The 17,546-nt window shown below is 63.8% G+C and overlaps 3 protein-coding genes across 3 annotated transcripts; 2 read left to right on the top strand and 1 right to left on the bottom strand.

Moving 5' to 3' along the window:
- Positions 1-87: 87 nt before the first annotated feature.
- KLHDC7B (kelch domain containing 7B) lies at positions 88-11,094 on the bottom strand. Its single transcript, XM_077913246.1, has 2 exons — positions 10,571-11,094; positions 88-5,826 (listed from the first exon to the last, which is right to left on the bottom strand). Exon 2 carries the CDS (start codon positions 4,082-4,084, stop codon positions 1,049-1,051), a length of 3,036 nt encoding a protein of 1,011 aa, XP_077769372.1. The 5' UTR covers positions 4,085-5,826; positions 10,571-11,094; the 3' UTR covers positions 88-1,048.
- Positions 10,753-17,477, top strand: SCO2 (synthesis of cytochrome C oxidase 2). Its single transcript, XM_077913944.1, has 3 exons — positions 10,753-10,886; positions 15,903-16,114; positions 16,637-17,477. The coding sequence occupies exons 1-3, from the start codon at positions 10,806-10,808 to the stop codon at positions 17,448-17,450; spliced, it is 1,107 nt and encodes a 368-aa protein (XP_077770070.1). The 5' UTR covers positions 10,753-10,805; the 3' UTR covers positions 17,451-17,477.
- On the top strand, positions 11,480-12,862 carry CIMAP1B (ciliary microtubule associated protein 1B). Its single transcript, XM_077913945.1, has 6 exons — positions 11,480-11,603; positions 11,692-11,895; positions 12,110-12,214; positions 12,303-12,424; positions 12,501-12,641; positions 12,731-12,862. The coding sequence occupies exons 1-6, from the start codon at positions 11,495-11,497 to the stop codon at positions 12,809-12,811; spliced, it is 762 nt and encodes a 253-aa protein (XP_077770071.1). The 5' UTR covers positions 11,480-11,494; the 3' UTR covers positions 12,812-12,862.
- Positions 17,478-17,546: the final 69 nt, after the last annotated feature.

Here is a 17,546-nt window from a genome sequence, read left to right on the forward strand (position 1 = left end):
GAATTAAATATATTTAGTGCCAGCAGCACCAAGCAGAATAAAAAGCAAAAATGGGGCTGGATAGGGACAAACCAGGTCAGACGGTGGGACGGGCAGCAGTAGTCAGTCAGATTTATTTGCCTTCCTGTGGTGGATTCCAAAATAGGTAAAGGGCAACATCGTTCATTCATCCTAGGCACTGTCCGAGGTGCTCACAAATATGACCGTATGTTCTCACAAGTCTCCTGAGTGACAGATGGTCGTTATCCCCGTTTCACAGAGGAGAAGAATGAAGGTAATGTTGAGGCCTGTGGCTCATGGGAAAGAGCTTGGGGAGAAGCTGGGCCTTGTGTAAGAACCAGAGTTGGTGGGAGGTGAGGCTGGCTTCCAGGGCAGAGCAGGTGGGAGGGACCCCCCCCCAAGGGGTGTGAGCCCAAGAGGTCCTGGCCAGACCTGGCAGGGCCTACAGGCGGCAGAGTGGTTTCAGAGACAAGGTTCTAGGCCTTGGGGACCAGTTGGACAAAGGAGGGCTCCAGAGTTGTTCCCAGAAGAGCCAAGCAGGCTCCCGAGGCCTGAGGCGAGGACATTTCCCGGGGACTTCTCCGTCCCTTGTCCCCCTTCCCACTCCCTCATAGACGCCCTGCCCAGCTTGAAGCACTCGCTCAGGACAACACACAGGGGTGTGACTGTGTTTCCAGCCACCTCTTCCTCCACAGACCAAGTCCTGGTCCTTAGGGCCACATCAGTCCCCGGCTTGGAGGCCCCGCGGCCTGCAGCCAGGCCTTCTTCCCAGGCCGGGGGTGCTGTGGGACCGTCCTGAGGAGGGGCTGGGGGAGCCAGCTGTGGGCTGCGGGGACCGAGTCCTAAGGAGTGGACGGCGCTGAGTGGGCAGGAGGGAAGCGGCTCCCGGGAGCAAAGAGCCTGAGCCCCAGGGGAGAAGCCTCTGTTGGGGGCGATGCAGGGGATCAGCAGCCTTATCCTAACAGAAAAGCGAGGTTGTCCCAGAAGCCCCGGCAGAGAGTTCTGGATCCCCGACACCGTGGGCGGCCGGGGTCTCGGGGGCAGCTGCTCAGAGTGCAGTCTGCAGGGGGTGCGCTGCGGGCAGGGTCAGCACGAAGGGGCAGAGGACTCCCCTGCTCCCCAGGGGAAAGGGCTGTAGCTCCCGGGCCTGGAACTGCGCGGTCCCCTCGGACACCGTGAAGGTGGCGGTGACCTGGCGGTTGAGGCAGTAGATGGTGTCGCCCAGCGCAGCGCAGTGCAGCGGGGCGGGGGCGGGCAGCGGCAGGGGCGCGGCGCGGCTCCAGGAGCCCGTCACCGTGTTGTAGCGCAGGACGGCGGCGCCCACGCCGCGCAGCAGGTCGAAGCGGTACAAGAAGCCGCCCAGGGCCACCATGTCGCTGCAGCGCCGGTGGCTGGCGCTGTAGGGACACTCGTCCCACGCGTCCTTCCCGGGGCTGTACCTGAGCAGGCGGTAGGAGAGGTGGCCGCCGGTCACGTAGATGTCCCCGCGGCAGGCCACGGCCTCGTGCGCCACCGGGAAGGAGCCCGCGGGGAGGGGCGCGCGCGGCGTCCAGGCGTCGGTGCGCGGGTCGTAGCGCTCCACGCTGCGCAGGCACTCGCCGCCGATGGCGTACAGCATTCCGTCCAGGGCCACCAGCTTGAGCTGCGCGCGCGCCTGCCGCATGGGCCGCACCTGGCTCCACACGTCGGTCAGCGGGTTGTAGCAGAACACCTGGTTGGAGCAGGCGGCCGCGGCGCCCGAGCCTCGCACGCCCCCCGCCAGGAACAGGTAGTTGTGCATCGTGCACAGCGCGCAGCCGCGCAGCGGGGCCTCGGCCGGCACCGGCGTCAGCGCCCGCCAGGTGTTCTCGCACGGGTCGAGCACGTGCAGGTGCGGCCGGGAGGCTGCCTCCGCCCCCGCGCCCCCGCCGCGCGCCCCGCCGCCCTGGTAGGGGCCGGGCAGCACCAGCACCCCCAGCACCGCCTGGCCGCGCCCCGTGCGGAGCCTCAGGATGCGCTCGCGGGCCGCGCCGCTCAGCCGCCGGTACAGGGCGGTGTCCCCCAGCACGCGCAGCAGGTCGTCGCTCAGCAGGGCGTAGGGGTCCCGCTCCGGCCCCCCCGCCTCCCAGCTCCTGGGGCCCGGGAGCGTCGGGGCCCCCAACACCGCCCCGCGGCCTGCAGCGCGCGCCTCGCCGCCCGGGGCCCCGCCCTGCCGCCCGGGGAACACCGCCCTGCTGGCGTCGGGCTCAGGGCTCCCTGCAACCCCCGCGCCCCCCGCACCCCCGACGCCCACATCTGAGGAGCCATCCGTGACCACCGGGCTGGGGGCCGCCCCTTCCGGGGCAGAACACTCTCTGTCCTCAGGGGCCTTGCCAGGGCTGGGATCCCTGGGGCCCTGGGGAGCTGCCCTTGGGGCCCTCCCTTGGTGTCTCTCCTGCCTGGGGAAAGGGTGACTCCTAAGAACCATGGAAATAAGGTTTTCCCAGCTGCTTGAGAGCTGCCCCTCCTGCTTGTCCTTGCAGAGAGCCACCCTGTGCGCCTGGGGCGTCGGCCCCGACCCACTATTGGGGGCAAGGGATGGGGGGGCCTCGGCTGGGCCTGGGGTTAGGACTGGGGCTGGGGTTAGGGTTGGGGATGAGTTTGGCGCTGGGGCTGCAGCTGAGGTTGGGGCTACGCATGGGGTTGGGGCTGGGACTGGGTTTGGGGTTGGGGATGAGGTTGGGGCTGGGGCTGGGGCTGCAGCTGGGACTGGGGTTGGGGTTTGGGCTAGGGCTGCCCCTACACCGGCAGTTTCATCCTCGGCAGGACACTGGCCAACTCTCAGGGACAAAGAGTCTGAGGGAGAGGAGGTCGGAGGAGTTGGGGAAGGTGAGGGTGGCAGGGCCGGGGGCTCGTGAGTGGGGGGACCCCCTGCCTCCCACCCGCCGCTCTGCACCCCCAGGCCTGGGCCAGAGAAGGAGCCGTGTCCAGAGCCCCGAGCCCCCACCTTGCCCTCCTCGGCGGCGTCCGGGGTCCCCTGTCCCTGAGGCAGGAGTGGGTGTCCACCCCGCGACCCTGCTGGCCTCGGGCCCCTGGAGCCTGGGGCCTGGCTGACGCTCCCGGGGCCCAGGAGCTCTGTCCGCGCCCAGGGCCAGGCTTCCTCGGAGGCAGGGGGTCCCTGAGACTGCGGAGCAGAGCCTGGGGCTGCTGGGAGGCCGCCGTCCCTGCACCCCGTGGCTGCCGCCCCCCCCAGGGGCCCGGTGTGAGTGGCGGGAGCAGGGGGCACCTGCGGGGGAAGAGCAGGCCCCAGGGAGCCGGCGGCATCCACCGTGTCCCACACGCTCAGCACAGCGCCCTGCCGAGCAGGGTGCACCTTGGGGAAATAGGGGTCTCTGTCCCCCAAGCCCTGGTGGGGCGACCACCGCCGGCAGCTGTGGCCCCTCTCCAGGGAGCCAGGCAGCCCCGCACCTTGTCGCCGGGGGTTGGGGTCCTGTTCTGTGGTGTGGGCCGCGGCTTGGCCAGTTGACACCTTGGCTGGGACGCCACCTGCCCCCACTTGCCCTTCCGTCCTCCTGCCGGGGCTCCGAGGGGTGAAGTGTATCAGGAGGGGGCCAGAGGACCCCCCTCCGCTGCTCCTACCCTGGAGGGCAGCACCCGGCCTGAGAGGCTCCCTTCCTTTACCTCGGGGGGCTTCTCGAGGGGCATTACCTTGCTGCTTTCCTGAGGCCCCTCCGCGGGTCACCTCGCCAGGTGTCTGGAGTGGAGGTGCTGCTGCGGTGACCAGAACCCCCCCTTCCCGCAGTGTCTGGTCCCAGGCCCCGGCTGCAGGCGGCCTCCCCTGGCTGCATCCTGGCGGCTCCGACTCCCCCTGCCCCGAGCCGCGGCCGTCACCGACCTGGGACGTCAGGGGCAGGGCTGGCCCTGGCCTTCCCGCCTGAGGCTGGGCCGCGGGGGTCATGGGTGCGGGTCCTGACGCCTCCTGCTCCCGCCCAGAGCCAAACCAGTGCAGGGCGAGTGCGGTGGCCGCCACCACGGCCAGTGCCAGCAGCGTGAGCACGGGCCCGTCCCAGTCATCCTCCGTGTCCCAGCCCCAGCCCAGCCCGGACCCCGGGGTGCCCTGGGTCATGGTGCACGCTGCCCACGGGTGAGGGGCGCCTGCTGAGGGGCCTCACTCTGCGTGGCGTCAGGGGGAGCCCCCCCGAGACCGCATGCTGTCCAGGCGCTCCGGGAGCTCAGGGACCCCGCTGGGCCCACCTGCCCCCTCCTTTCCCGTAGGTTCCAGCAGCAAGTGCCATCATCCTCAGGACTGTCCTGCGTCTCAGCCAACCTGCCTCTGCCTGCGGACCCTCCGACCCCCAGGCCTCCTGCACGGCGTCCCAGCTTGGAGCCGGGGCGCCTCAGGCTGTCGGGGCAGAGTTACCCACCGGGAGATGTTATCTGCAGCTTTAGCAACACGATGCAGCCGATGAGATTACCAGAAACCCAAGAAGCCCATTCCACTGCGGGGGGGGGGGGGGGGGGGGAGTAGGAGAGGCACAGGCCGTGGGGCCAACCCTGCAGGCTTGTCTCAGACCGAGGAGGGCACGCATCCTCTCGCTAAGCTCTGCCCCGAGACGTGCACCCTCCTGTCACCTGAGGGAGCAGGGGGGTGGACTGGGACTTGCACTGTTCTCTCCCAGAATGCATGAGGGCCTGGGAGGGACCAGGCCTAAAGCCGCTCCCTTCCTCCAGCAGCCTCTGGAAGTCCCTCATCCTGAGCTCAGAAGAGGCAGGATGGAGTTTTCAAAAGGAATGTTCTAAGCTGACAAGAGGAAAAAAATGAACAAAATCAAACCCAAAGTTGTATTTCCTTATTGGCCTGATTATCCCAATCTGCCTGCCCTCTCCAGCGCCTGCTGTGCCTCCCCTGCACCCCAAGAGCACCTGCCTGCTCGGATTCCTCTCATGGTGCCCCCAGAAAGCCTGAGCCCAGCCTGCCTCAGCCCCGATGCCGCAGCAGCCAGCCCCCAGGGGCCCTCCGAGACCTCCGCTGACCCCGTGCGTCGCCCTGGCTCCTGGCTGCCCATCCCATCCCCTGGCCCTCCCCCGTCTTCGCCAAATCACTGCAGTCCGCTGTCCTCCGTGGAAGTCAACCCCTCACAGGCCAGCACGTAGACGCCTGTGCGGGCCGTGCACCTGGCCTACCTCGGCCTGTTCGGCAGGTACGAGCCACGTCTTCTCCACCTGCTCCTCACTTAACCCGAAGCACGTGGGGCCCAGACATGAACAGGAGCCAGGAGTCTCCGGGACAAAGGCGGGACCCCCCCCAACATGTATTCGTTCCTTTTTCTAGGACACAGGACCTCTCCCTGACTCGGACACTGAGGAGACGGCCAAGGAGCATCCCTGGCACCCAGCCCAGGCTCCGCTGGACCTCAGGTACGTCACCCATCTGGTGGCCTCCCAGCTCCCCGGAGTGTATTAGATGACAGTTAGAGGGTGGAAGGCGGGCCCAAGCTTTAAGGTGGACCTCAAGTTGGTGGCAGGCTTTATGGACATTGTACCTATACCCGTCCCCGTCCCAGGCTCTGTCTCTTGGTTGTTTGAGGTCCAAAGGCCCTGAAAAGACGGACGTGACATGCCCTCCTTACAGGCCACGCAGAAGCCCGTCAGGCATCTCTACCCAGCTTCTGAAGACACCTGTCGTTAGCAGGGCCAGGCTGCTGTCCGAGACCAGAAGAAGCGTCACTGGGTGATGCCCTAGGGTGTCACTGTGATCACAGAGGAACCAAGCACAGGAAATCACTCCAACCAGCCTGACAAGGTGTCAAGGACCGTCATGGGTCTTGGTGGCACACAGGTGACCAAGGACAGGTCTCGGGCCATCCTCTGTGGAAGAAAACCAGGGGTGGAGGGGGGGACTCCGCTGCACGGAGACACTCCCCATTGGGAAGGTGGCTGAGGACATCTTCCCCCCCAGCTCCTCGGAGATTCCCCTTCCTAATGTCCCGGAGAAAGCCCACGGTCGTGGTCGTGCCGCCGGGAGCTGCGCTACAAGACACCAACACAGCAAAGTTACCGTCGAGGGGAAAGACAAACATGCAGCAGGAGCCTTGGAAGGTGTCCTGCGGGCGCACTGCCCCCCGAAGCTCCTGTTCCTCAGACACTGGGAACAGGAGGAGACGTGCGTGCTCCCGCAGCCACGCACCCAGTGCTGGGGGCCTGGGGGTAGAAAACGGAGGGCACACGCATGCTGCTCCACAGCCCTCCCGGGGCCCGAACGGGGCTGGAACACTCGGGAAGAAAAGCGCGGTGATGTGCTGACATGATCCAAGTGGAGAGCTAACACACATAAAATGGCGTCCCTTTTTTTTTAAATCTTTTTTTTTTTTTTTTTCATTTTAAATCATTTAAGGACGCCTGGGCGGCTCAGCAGTTGAGCCTCTGCCTTTAGCTCAGGACATGACACCAGGGTCCTGGGATCGAGTCCCACGTCAGGCTCCCTGCATGGGGCCTGCTTCTCCCTCTGCCTGTGTCTCTGCCTCTCTCTCTCTCTCTCTCTCTCTGTCATGAATAAATAAATAAAATAAAAAACAAACAAACAAAAAAAAACAGTGTGGCACTCACACAAGGACGGACATACAGACCGGAGGAAAGAACTGCAAGTCCAGAAATAAATCCGGACTCTGTGGCCAGTTGATTTTTGGCAGGCGTGCGAAGGCCATTCAAGAGGGAAACGTTGGTGTCGGCGAACACGCTGGATCGCTGGATGTCCACACGCACACCGGAGCCACGCCCCTGCTCACCCCACACACACAGGTTGACTTCATGGGGCACCTGCGCGCTCAGGTGGGGAGCGTCTGCCTCCGGCCCAGGCCGTGCCCCCAGGTCCTGGGATCGAGTCCCTCTCGGGCTCCCCGCAGGGGGCCTGCCTCTCTCCGTGTCTCTGCCGCTCTGGGGGTCTCTCAAATAAATAAAATCTTTAAAACAAATTAACTTCAAATGGATCAACAACCTAAGTACAGGAGCTAAAACCATAAACTCTTAGAAGAAAACATACGGATAAATATTCATGAAGTTGGTTTTAACAGTGGGTTCTCTGGCCCGGCCGGCCCCAGCCCCGCATCCCCGCAGCCGGGCGCCCGATAACTGTGGGGGGCCTGTCACGAGTGCTCGGGCGCTGGAAGAACTTCAGGGTGGCCCCGCCGGGCGACCACCTTCCCGCCCAGTCGGAACCTGGTTCCCGCAGAAGAGGAGGAGCCATGGCAGCGCCATGGCCGGAAGGTAGCCAAGAACGGCTCCTAGGAGGGCACCCAGTGAGGCGGGTGGCCGCGGGCGCAGGGCCACCCCGGGCAGAGGACGCCAGGCCCACCCCGGGCAGCATGGCCCAGAGCAAAGCCTCCCCACCGACGGCCATCACGTGGTCCCACGACAAAGCCAGGGACAGTGCTGTGCGAATCATGAGTCACCGAGTCGGTTTCCGCTCGGGTCCTGATCACAGGGTGGAGACGCCCTCAGCTCTGTGCTCCGCGGGGTGTCTGCTTCTCTCCCTGCCCCCCACCCCCACCCCCTAAAACGAATAAATAAATGTTAAAAAAAAAAAAAAAAAAAGCAACTACATTGCCGTGCTGTTCCGTATTTACTGACAAAACTAGCACACAAGGGGAGCCGTGTTCACCCCCGCGGCAGGGATCCGTGAGGGGACAGCCTCCCACCCAGCCCGCGGTCCCAGCACCCTCGGGGACAAAACCTAGCGCCACGTCTGCCAGCTCGGGGAGGCCCTGTGGGGGCCCCTCCAGGGTCAGGGGAGGGCCCAGCTACACACAGCCCGCGGCTTGGTCCACCAGCCAAGCAGCAGCGTATGATCGCCATGTGCCCCTCACCCCGTGGGTTCTGCATGTCACCAAAGCAGGTGAGCTCTACGTCCAGCCACCCTGTGTCACTCCCTCCACCATTGCTGTTCTGGTCCAGGGAACAGACCCAACCCCGACCTACAGAAATATAACCCGTTTCTAAACTGGAAACTCAAAACCCTAACCTAGCCTCTCCTCCCCACCGTAACCTACACGGTCGATACAATTCCGATTTCAACGGATTCTCAGAAATTCATCTAGGGAAAAAAAAAAGTGTAAAATTATCCAAGCAATTTTGGAAAGGACGCCAAAAAAGAAGGGACTTGCCCTGTCAGGAATCAGAAAGCACTAGAAAGCCACAATAAAACAGGAGCATGTATAAAAATGTCATTCCTCTGTACAGCAAAAATTACCAATAAGAAAATAGAAAGAAAAATAACAAATCAAAAACACAAGACCCCCAGACGAGTTACCATGTGTAACAAAAACATCCTGGACACCTGGCCGGCCCAGCAGTAGGACATTTAAGTTTTGATTCCAAGATCATGAGTTCAAGCCCCATATTCAGTGTAAAGATTGGTTAAAGATAAAAAGAAAATAATTTTTTTGAAGATTTATTTATTTGGGGGAGGAAGGGGCAGGAGAGAGAATCCCAAGCACATTCACTTCTGAACATAGCGCTGGATTCCACGATCCCGAGATCATGACCTGAGCCGAAATCAAAAGTTGGACGCTTAACCGAGTGCCCCAGGAGGTCCCAAAATAAAATCTTTTTTTTTAAATGTCCTTCTTGGTGGGATCCCTGGGTGGCGCAGCGGTTTGGCGCCTGCCTTTGGCCCAGGGCGCGATCCTGGAGACCCGGGATCGAGTCCCACGTCGGGCTCCCGGTGCATGGAGCCTGCTTCTCCCTCTGCCTGTGTCTCTGCCTCTCTCTCTCTCACTGTTGCCTATCATAAATAAATAAAAAACTTAAAAAAAAATATTATAAATGTCCTTCTTGGGCAGCCCAGGTGGCTCAGCGGTTTAGCACCGCCTGTAGCCCAGGGCTTGATCCTGGAGACCCGGGATCGAGTCCTGCGTCGGGCTCCCTGCATGGAGCCTGCTTCTCCCTCTGCCTGTGTCTGCCTCTCTCTCTCTCTCTGTGTGTGTGTCTCTCATGAATGAATAAATAAAATCTTTAAAAAAAATTAGCAATTTGCAAATACTTTTGTTTTTAAAATATTCAAAAAAAAAGATAAAATATTCAGTAAGATATCTCGTATATGGAATAAAGTTTGTACTAATCAAACAAAATGATTATAGCTTTTAAACTTTAAACACAAAAATTCCCAACTGTCACAGATTCCAGAAGTGAGAAAACTCAAGGAAGTGGTTTCTTCCTTGTTACACCCGCTCTGGTGTCATTGTTCAGCTCAGATCTGAGGCTTAAAGCCAGAAATGCGTCCTCGCGGGGGAGGAGACACCAGCTGCACTTTGAGCTCCAAGCCCCGTTCACAGTCCTGGCCCGGCCCGGGGCACCCGGCTAAGAACAAGGGCGGCGAGTCCAAGCCAAGGTCCTCACGGAATGCAGGATGTCCTCAAGGATGGGTAGGAAAAATCGCTAATTTGAAAGTTACACGAACCCTCCTGAACTCAACAGTAACCACAGGGTTGTCTAAAATATGACCAACAAAAGATTTGTGGGGTAGGAGTATTGTATCTCCCTCCTCCTTTGGAGTCCTGCTCTCGGGAGGATAATGCAAAGCTGACCAAGTCCGGCTCACTGTATTACCTTTAAATTCTCTCCAAACAATGCCTCCTCCACCCGCCTCTCCTCTCAAGCCGCAGGTCCCCTTGGGAGGCCCGCATCCCCGCCGAGGCCCCCTTGGCAAAGACCAGAATCCCCACAAACCTCTGGGCACCGCTCACCCCCCTCCTCTCCAGGAGCCCTGAGTGCTAGAGAGCTCCAGAATGGGCGCGTTCTTTTAGTTGACTTGATTGTTCCTTTTTCTGTTTCCAAAATAGTTACTAAGGGTCTTTATAATTTTTTTCTTCATTAGTAACGAGATCATTCTAGGTTATAGATCTTCCTCTGAACGCGGCTTTAGCTGTGCCCTAGAGTTGGACACGAGGGATCTACCTTTGCGATGCTTTAAATATCATGTGGAGCTTCACATTTGAGTTTCTTTGATCCAGTGGTTTTTGTTTTTTAAAGCTTTAATTTATTTATTCATGAGAGACACAGAGAGAGGCAGAGACACGGGCAGAGGGAGAAGCAGGCTCCATGCTGGGAGCCCGACGCAGGACTCGATCCCAGGACCCCGGGGTCACACCCTGAGCCAAAGGCAGAGGCTCAACCGCTGAGCCACCAGGGTGTCCAGATTCAGCGGTTTTTATAAGACAATTTGTTCATATCTAAGTATTTGTTTTTTTTTTTTTTAATATTTTGGACTTTGAGGGCACCTGGGTCAGTCGGTTCAGCTTGGGACTCGAGGTTTGGCTCAGGCCATGATCTTCAGGTGGAGGGATGGGGCCGCATCCATCGCCAGGCTGGGAGCAGAGCCTGCTTGAGATTCTCTGCCCCTCCCCCTGCTGCCTGCGCTCTCAAATAAATAGATGTCTTGTTTAAAAAGAATTATTTTGGACTTCCATCAAAAATGTGCTATCTCTTTATTCAATTTGTATGTTTGTCTTCAGTTTTGTTTTGTGGCCCAGATTGTTTCTGCAAATATTCGCGGGTTTAAATAGATACAAAGTTCTCTCTCTACAGGTGACAAATCGAGCAGGCTGTTTGCGCTTACTTTCTTCATCCTCAGGTCTGTCTTTTGTCTGCAGATCTGTTTCTGGAAGGGTGTCCTGAGGACTGGGGGAGGGTGCTGCGGCCAGCCTTGGGCAGAGGCCCAGCCCGCAGGCCTCCTGGGAGTGCCCAGGGCTGGGGGGGGGGGAAGCCGGCCGGCAACGCGGAAGGGTGGGCGGAGCCAGGTCTGGGCGAGGGGCGGCCAGTCCCCCGTTGCCAGGAGGCGGGACCTGAACACAATGGGGTCTGGGAGTCGGGCTGGGCCGGGGCGGGAATCCAGCACCCCACCTCGCCTTCCCCGCCGGGACCCACAAGAGCAGGTTAGTGTACCAACCTTGGGGGCCCCCTCCGGGCATCGGGTCCCCATGCCGCCCCCTCACCCCGGTGTCCTTGCCCGATGCCCCTAAAGTATCCGCGAACCCCAGGGAATTCCTTTCCGGGAGAACTGAGACCAAACTTGGCGCGCTCACACCCGACTGGGCTCGTTCTGGGGGCCTGGGGGGCAGGGGGCGGGGGCAGGGGCAGAGGCAGGAGCCTGGGGCAGGGCCTGGGGCTGGGGGCTGGGGCCTCGGGTTGGGGTTGGGGCTGGGGCTAGGGGCAGGGGCTGGGGCAGGACCTGGGGTTAGGGCTGGGGCTGGGGGCCGGGGGCAGGGACAGGGGCCGGGGTCTGGGGCAGGGCCTGGGGCTGGGGGTGAGGCCTGGGGCAGGGGCCGGGGTCTGGGGGTGCCCCCGACCCCGCGGGGCCCTCAAAGCTCCCGCTTGTTTGCCGGGCGCCCGGGATACCGGATGGGCCCCGCCCCGGAGTCCGGAGTCCGGAGGCGGGAGGCGGGAGGAGGGGCGCCCGGCAGCCCGGCCGAGCCCTGGGTGGAGGGGGGGGGGCGCTCTTCCGTCCGCAGGTGCCGCAGGCCCGAGCGCCCCGCCGCGCCCCATGGGCTCCGACGTGTGGGTCGGCCCCTGGCGGCCGCACCGGCCCCGCGGCCCCATCGCAGCGCTCTACCGAGGCCCGGGCCCCAAATACCTGCTGCCCCCGAACACCGGTACCGGCGTCGGGCGGAGGGCGAAGGCGCGGCGAGGGCGGGCCCGGGGAGGCGCGGCCCCCGGTGAGGCTGCGACGCCCCCCCGCAGGCTACACCCTGCACGACCCGTCGCGGCCCCGCGCCCCGGCCTTCTCCTTCGGCGCGCGCCTCCCCCCGCCGCGGACGTTTTGCGGCCCCGGCCCCGGCCACCTGGTTCCCGCTCGCATGACGGTGCGCGGCCCCGACGGCAGCCCCGCCTACTCCATCCACGGCCGCCCGCGCCCCGCGGCGCCCCTCCTCACTCCCGGACCGGGTCAGGACCCCTGTGACCCCGGCGTCCCCACCCGCCCGGCCGCCTCCCCGGGAACCCCCACCTGCGCCCCGGGCCCCCTCGTGCACCGTCCACTCCAGGCTCGGTGCCCCCATGTCCGATCTCGAAAGGACCCCGGGCCCCAGCGGCTCTGACCCCCGAAGCCCGGTCCCCCCACCGGGTCCCCAGCAGGCCCACCGCCCCGTCCGCCCCGCAGGCAGGTACTTCCCCGAGCGAGCTGGGAACGCGACGTACCCCAGTGCGCCTCGGCACAGCATCGCGCCCCGCAACTGGGGCGCCCACGCGGAGCAGCAGACCCCAGGTGGGCCCGGGAGGCCGCCCCGCGGGGACCCGGCGGGGACCCCCGTGAAGGCCGAGCCTCGCCCCCACCGCCCGCTGCTGCCCCCCAGGCCCCGCGACCTACACGGTGCCCTCGCTCCTGGGCCCGCGCGTCGTCGGTAAAGTCTCGGCCCCCACTTACTCCATCTGCGGCCGCAGCGCAGTGGGCAGCTTCTGCGAGGACCTCAGCAAGGTGGGGGCGGCCGGGGGCCGGGGCCCAAGCTCGAGGCCTGCAGGCTGGACCCAGCGCCCCTGCCGCCCTCCCACAGACCCCGGGCCCCTGCGCCTACCACGTGGTGAGCCCCGCGATCTACAAGGCCCGGGCCCCCCAGTTCTCCATGCTGGCGCGGACCTCGCCCCCCCGGGACAACAGCCTGAATCCGGGGCCTGCGGCCTACAGCGTGGACCAGGTGCTCTGGCGTCCCGGGTCCCGGGTCCGGGGTCGGGGCGCGGGGCTGGGGGACCCCCGCGAGGTCAGCGCCGTGTCCTGGGCCCGCAGCACCGGAAGCCCCGCGGCTGGAGCTTCGGAATCCGGCACTCGGACTACCTGGCCCGGGTCCTGACCGACGCGGACGACTGACCGGGCGGGCGGGCCCCACACGTTTGCATAAAGCCTCCCGAGCCTGCAGAACGTGCGCCCCTCTGTTCGCCGCGGGCGCGCGGGAGGGGGGGCGGCGCTTGGTCCCCGGGGTCCCGTCCCGCAGCTGGCCTGCCCAGCCCCGGAAGGCACGCGTTGCCGTGATTGGTCGCGCAGTAGAGTCGTCCCGCCCCCGCGGCGGCCATTGGCCCAGAGCCCCGCCCATCCGAGCTGCCCCGCCCCCGCCGTCCACTTGCCGCCTTTGGGATCCGAGAGGGCGACTCCGAGGCAGAGGAGCGGACACGGGAGGGCGGGGCGGGGCCGGGCCAAGCGCTCCTGCCGCAGAGACACCGAGACAGGGCGGCGGCAGGTTCCAGCGGTGTCGCACCCCGCAGGCCCGGGGCGATGGAGCCACAGGGGCCCCGCCCGGGCGCACCCGCTGACCTCTCGCGGGGAGAGCCAGAGCCCGAGCGACTCCCGGAGCTGATCCGCCTGAGCTAGGCGGACCTCGGGGCGCCTCTGACCCTGGGGCCCCCACTGTCAGTGACCCCAGGAGAACCCACCACTGTGGGACACCCCCCCCCCGTGTTGGCTACACCCCTGTATCCCATGCCCCGGGGCCATGCCACTGCAAGACCTGGGTCTGCAGAAGACCGTGGCACTGGCCTGGGCCAAGTCTGAACAACAGCTCAGCACTCAGAGCATTCCACAGGAGCAGTGGGGGACAAGGTCACCCTGGTCCTCCTACCTGTCCTGGCTGCCTGTGGACTGCAAGGTTAGAAGATGCCTCCTCTCCAGCCCAGAACGCCTGACCCAAAGAGGTCAGCAGCCCACAGGCAGTTTCTAGTTTCAGCCTGGCCTAGACGGAGTCCCCAAAGGCAGACCCCAGGCTTCTGACCCCCAGGATGGAACTGAAGGTTCCCCCTCCCCATCAGCCCCCATCACAGGACCAAGTTGTCCAGCTTCCCTTTCAGTACCCCAGTCAGGACTCCCAAGGGAAGAGCTGGGCATTCCTCTCCCTTGGTTCCCCAGATTTGTGTCCCTAGGAATGGGTACTAGCCTCTTCCCCGTCACTCCCCAAACCAAATGAGGACAGTTTTTTTTTCCATTCCCTCTCCGCCAGCCCTATATCTGCTACAACTGCTTAGAACTCCAGCTGAAGTCCTAACCAGGGAAAGTAAGGGGAGATGTGAAAGTAGAGGAGTAGCTGCACAGGTGTACTCAGGTACCTACCCAGCAGGTTCCAGGGATCAACAGATGTGGTATGGGCAATGGGGTGAGGGGGTGCAACCTGGACAAACTGGAGTCCATTTCTGGATTCACTGTCATCTAGAGCCCAGAGCAGGTACAGGTGGGCTGACTGGTCACTGATCTAGGTGCCTGATAGTAGTACTGGCTGGAATCTCTGAAGGATCACTGAGGGGTCATTAACCAGGGTCAGATATTAATCAAAGTTATTTATGAGTCATTGATGGTCACTGAACTTGGATCATCAGTGAAACTTTGGAGTCATTAATAGAGATTTGATCAGAATCACTGTTTGGCCTCTAATCAACCATTAATGGGCCAGAAGATATTGATGAGTCAAATCAATGATGAGTCAAACCAGTCATTAATGAGGACTCATCAGAATTGTTCATACGTCTGTGGTCATGGTCTTGGACACCTGTTGCTGATGAACCTCTGATCGGGGTCAGTGAAGGGGTCAATGAAGGTCACTGGGAGCCCTGATTCAAGGGAGTTTGGCCAGACATAAGGGCTGCTGGAGGCAGTGGGTCACTCTCCTATGGGTCAGGGCAGGAGGCCGGTTCCCGCAGATGGACTCCTGTATGAAGCCAGAGGTGTCCACCACGGTTGACAGCCTGCCAGTCATCATGGGTAACCTGACCCCAGACTCTGGGTCTACCGTTTGCATATTAAAGATGCCTGACCTCTGACCCCACAAAGTCTAGGTCCTCTCATCAGGGGACCAGGGGACCTCCCCCAGACAGATGATCTGAAGCAACACCAGGGTCAGGGGCCCCGCATCACAACACGCCTGACCACCGGGGCCGGGCGGGCTGTTGGTCGAGCATACCACTCGATCTGAGTCCTGATTCCAAGCCCCATGTTGGGTGTAGAGATTACTTAAAAAACAGAACAAGATGCCTGACCACCAACTCAAGAGGTGACCTAACATCCCCACAGTAGGGAACCTGGTCCTCCATGTCCAGCGTCCCTGACCCAAGAGCATCCCCCACGTCCCCTCCCAGGAAGCTCAGGCCCCTCACCACCTGCCGCCCCCAGCCTCCATCCTCCACCAGTGAGAAGCCGCTGCTGGTGGACCTGCAGGCCGAGGAGCCCGGATTCTCTGGCCACGCCCGGGCTGGCAGGAGCGCCCGTGAGCACCTGCCCGTGCCCGCTGGAGCCCGTGCGGCCTCTCCATCGGGCGGTCTCCTAATGGGAGCTCTCCTCTCCCCCTCGGAACTCTGGCGGGCTGGCCTCACACGCCCCTCGGGAGCTGGACGACGGCTCAGCCCCAAGGCCCCCGGGTGCAGACCGACCAGTCCTGGCCCTGGCCTCGGCTCCGGGACCCCCGCGCCGGTGGATAGCGGGCGCCCGGAGACCCCCGTCCCTCCCGGCAAGCCCGGCCCCTTCCCTGAGTTCCCATTTCCTGTCCCTCCCGCCCTCCCCCCGGCGCCTCGGGCCCGCTCCACGGAGCCCGCCCGGCCGCCCCCGCTGGCCTGCAGGGGGCGTCGTGCCCCGGACCGCGCGCCCAGCACTGCCCGACGCACAGCCGTGGAGCAGGAGAGCGAGCCCGGTGCCGGCGGGAAGAGTGCGGGTGGGGGGGGGAGGGGGCGCCAGGGCGGAAGCCCCGCGCGCAGCCTTAGGCTGCGCCCGTCACTTCTGCGCACGCGCGCGGCGGGAGGTGGGGGAGGGAAAAGGCGAGCCGCACGCACGCCCGCGCATGCGCTCTGGCGCCGAGCGTGCGGGAGCGCCCGAGCCCGGCGACCCCTGCCGTGTGGCGCTGCCGAGTTTGTGGAGCGCGGGCCGGGTCCCGGGGAGCCTGGGTCGCGCTCGGCGCGTGACCCGCGCGGGGGTCCTGCCTTCTCAGCTGACCGCTGGGCGAAAGGTGTGCGCTCCCAGGAGAGAGGCCCGAGAGGTGCCCGCGGGCCGCCGTCGCGTGCTAGGCAACTTGGCGCGCGCAGCCGGCGTGGAGCGGCCGTGGGGCGTGCCGAGGGTCATCCAGCCCGGAGCGCAGGCCACCGGACGTGGCGGAGAGCAAACGTGGGAATCCCCGGGACGGACCTTTCCGCAGCCGAACAGGTGAGGGGTGTCCTAGGACCAGGGGGCTCCCGCGAGAACGGCACGGAGGCCGGGAGGGGAGGAAGGCGGGGCTTGCGGCCGTGGGAACCTCGCCTCTGCTAGGGCCCAGGCTTGCTGCTGAGCGCGGGCTCGGCCGCCCGTCGGGGGTTGAAGCTACAGACTCACCCGCCTCTTTTCAAGACATGGGGGTTTACTGCAAACAGGCACACATGCTCAGGCGCCCCGGCGAGGCGTGCACGTGGGATGCGGCCAGCCGGCGGAGAGGGAGGACAAGAGGGCAGGAAGGCCGTGCGGAGCCACAAGCGCGGCCGTGCCTGGGTGGGAGCTGGCGCTGGGGAAAGACGGGCGTGGGCCACGGGCCTAGGGGCCGCCTGAGCCGCAGCTGAGCTCATCCGCGGAGTACCGCGGGAGCGGCCTCCGTGAGAGCCGGCGTGGGCTTGGCGCAGCTCCCTGCAGCCACCGGGGTTGACCCAGGACGCTGAGGTGACCTCAGGCTCCTGACCCCAGCACACTGTCCTCCAGGAGCATCAGGTCCATGCTGCTGCTGGCGTGGGCACCCAAGCCTTGGCACAGGCTTGCACATCTCAAGCCATCAGCCCTCCGATGGACCCCAGGAGGCAGGGCCCTCCACGTGAGCTACGGGCTCCTGTCCACGCAGGGCCCTGAAGGGACAGGCAGGCCGAGCAGGCCCCAGGGCCCTGGGCTTCGGACCAGGCTGTTGGTCACCGCCCTGTTTGGGGCTGGGCTGGGCGGGGCCTGGCTGGCTGCAAGGAAGGAGAAGGAGCAGAGGCAGCAGCAACGAAGGACAGAGGCCCTGCGCCAGGCGGCGGTGGGCCAGGGGGACTTCAGTCTGCTGGACCACCGCGGACATGCACGCTGCAAGGCCGACTTCCGGGGCCAGTGGGTGCTCCTATACTTTGGGTTCACTCACTGCCCCGACATCTGCCCCGATGAGCTGGAGAAGCTGGTGCAGGTGGTCCGAGACCTGGAGGCCGAGCCTGGCCTGCCCCCAGTGCAGCCGGTCTTCATCACTGTGGACCCCGAGCGGGACACCGTCGCAGCCATGGCCCGCTACGTCCAGGACTTCCACCCGCGGCTGCTGGGCCTGACCGGGTCTGCTGAGCAAGTAGCCCAGGTGAGCCGCAGCTACCGCGTGTACTACCGCGCCGGCCCCAAGGACGAGGACCAGGACTATATCGTGGACCACTCCATTGCCATCTACCTGCTCAGCCCTGATGGCCTCTTCACCGACTACTACGGCCGCGCCGCGTCTGCACAGCAGATCGCCGACAGCGTGCGGCGCCACATGGCTGCCTTCCGCAGCATCCTGCACTGAGCCACTCATTAAATGGGGTGTGACGGAGCAGCGGGCCTGTGATCTGTACGGCAGCCCAGGAGGCAAGGGCAGGAAGGGGCTCAGGACTCGGTCACT

The sequence above is a fragment of the Canis aureus genome, chromosome 11 (assembly GCF_053574225.1).
Source record: "Canis aureus isolate CA01 chromosome 11, VMU_Caureus_v.1.0, whole genome shotgun sequence".
Taxonomy (NCBI): Eukaryota; Metazoa; Chordata; class Mammalia; order Carnivora; family Canidae; genus Canis; species Canis aureus.

What these genes read in the sequence shown, in the direction of transcription:
- KLHDC7B (XM_077913246.1), bottom strand. Translation starts at nt 4,084, where the DNA reads ATGACCCAGGGCACCCCGGGGTCCGGGCTGGGCTGGGGCTGGGACACG.
- SCO2 (XM_077913944.1), top strand. Translation starts at nt 10,806, where the DNA reads ATGGGGTCTGGGAGTCGGGCTGGGCCGGGGCGGGAATCCAGCACCCCA. An exon ending in GCCGGGACCCACAAGAGCAG is followed by an intron (nt 10,887 to 15,902) that starts GTTAGTGTACCA and finishes CTGCCTTCTCAG; the next exon opens with CTGACCGCTGGGCGAAAGGT. An exon ending in ACCTTTCCGCAGCCGAACAG is followed by an intron (nt 16,115 to 16,636) that starts GTGAGGGGTGTC and finishes ACTGTCCTCCAG; the next exon opens with GAGCATCAGGTCCATGCTGC.
- CIMAP1B (XM_077913945.1), top strand. Translation starts at nt 11,495, where the DNA reads ATGGGCTCCGACGTGTGGGTCGGCCCCTGGCGGCCGCACCGGCCCCGC. An exon ending in CCTCCTCACTCCCGGACCGG is followed by an intron (nt 11,896 to 12,109) that starts GTCAGGACCCCT and finishes TCCGCCCCGCAG; the next exon opens with GCAGGTACTTCCCCGAGCGA. An exon ending in TCTGCGAGGACCTCAGCAAG is followed by an intron (nt 12,425 to 12,500) that starts GTGGGGGCGGCC and finishes GCCCTCCCACAG; the next exon opens with ACCCCGGGCCCCTGCGCCTA.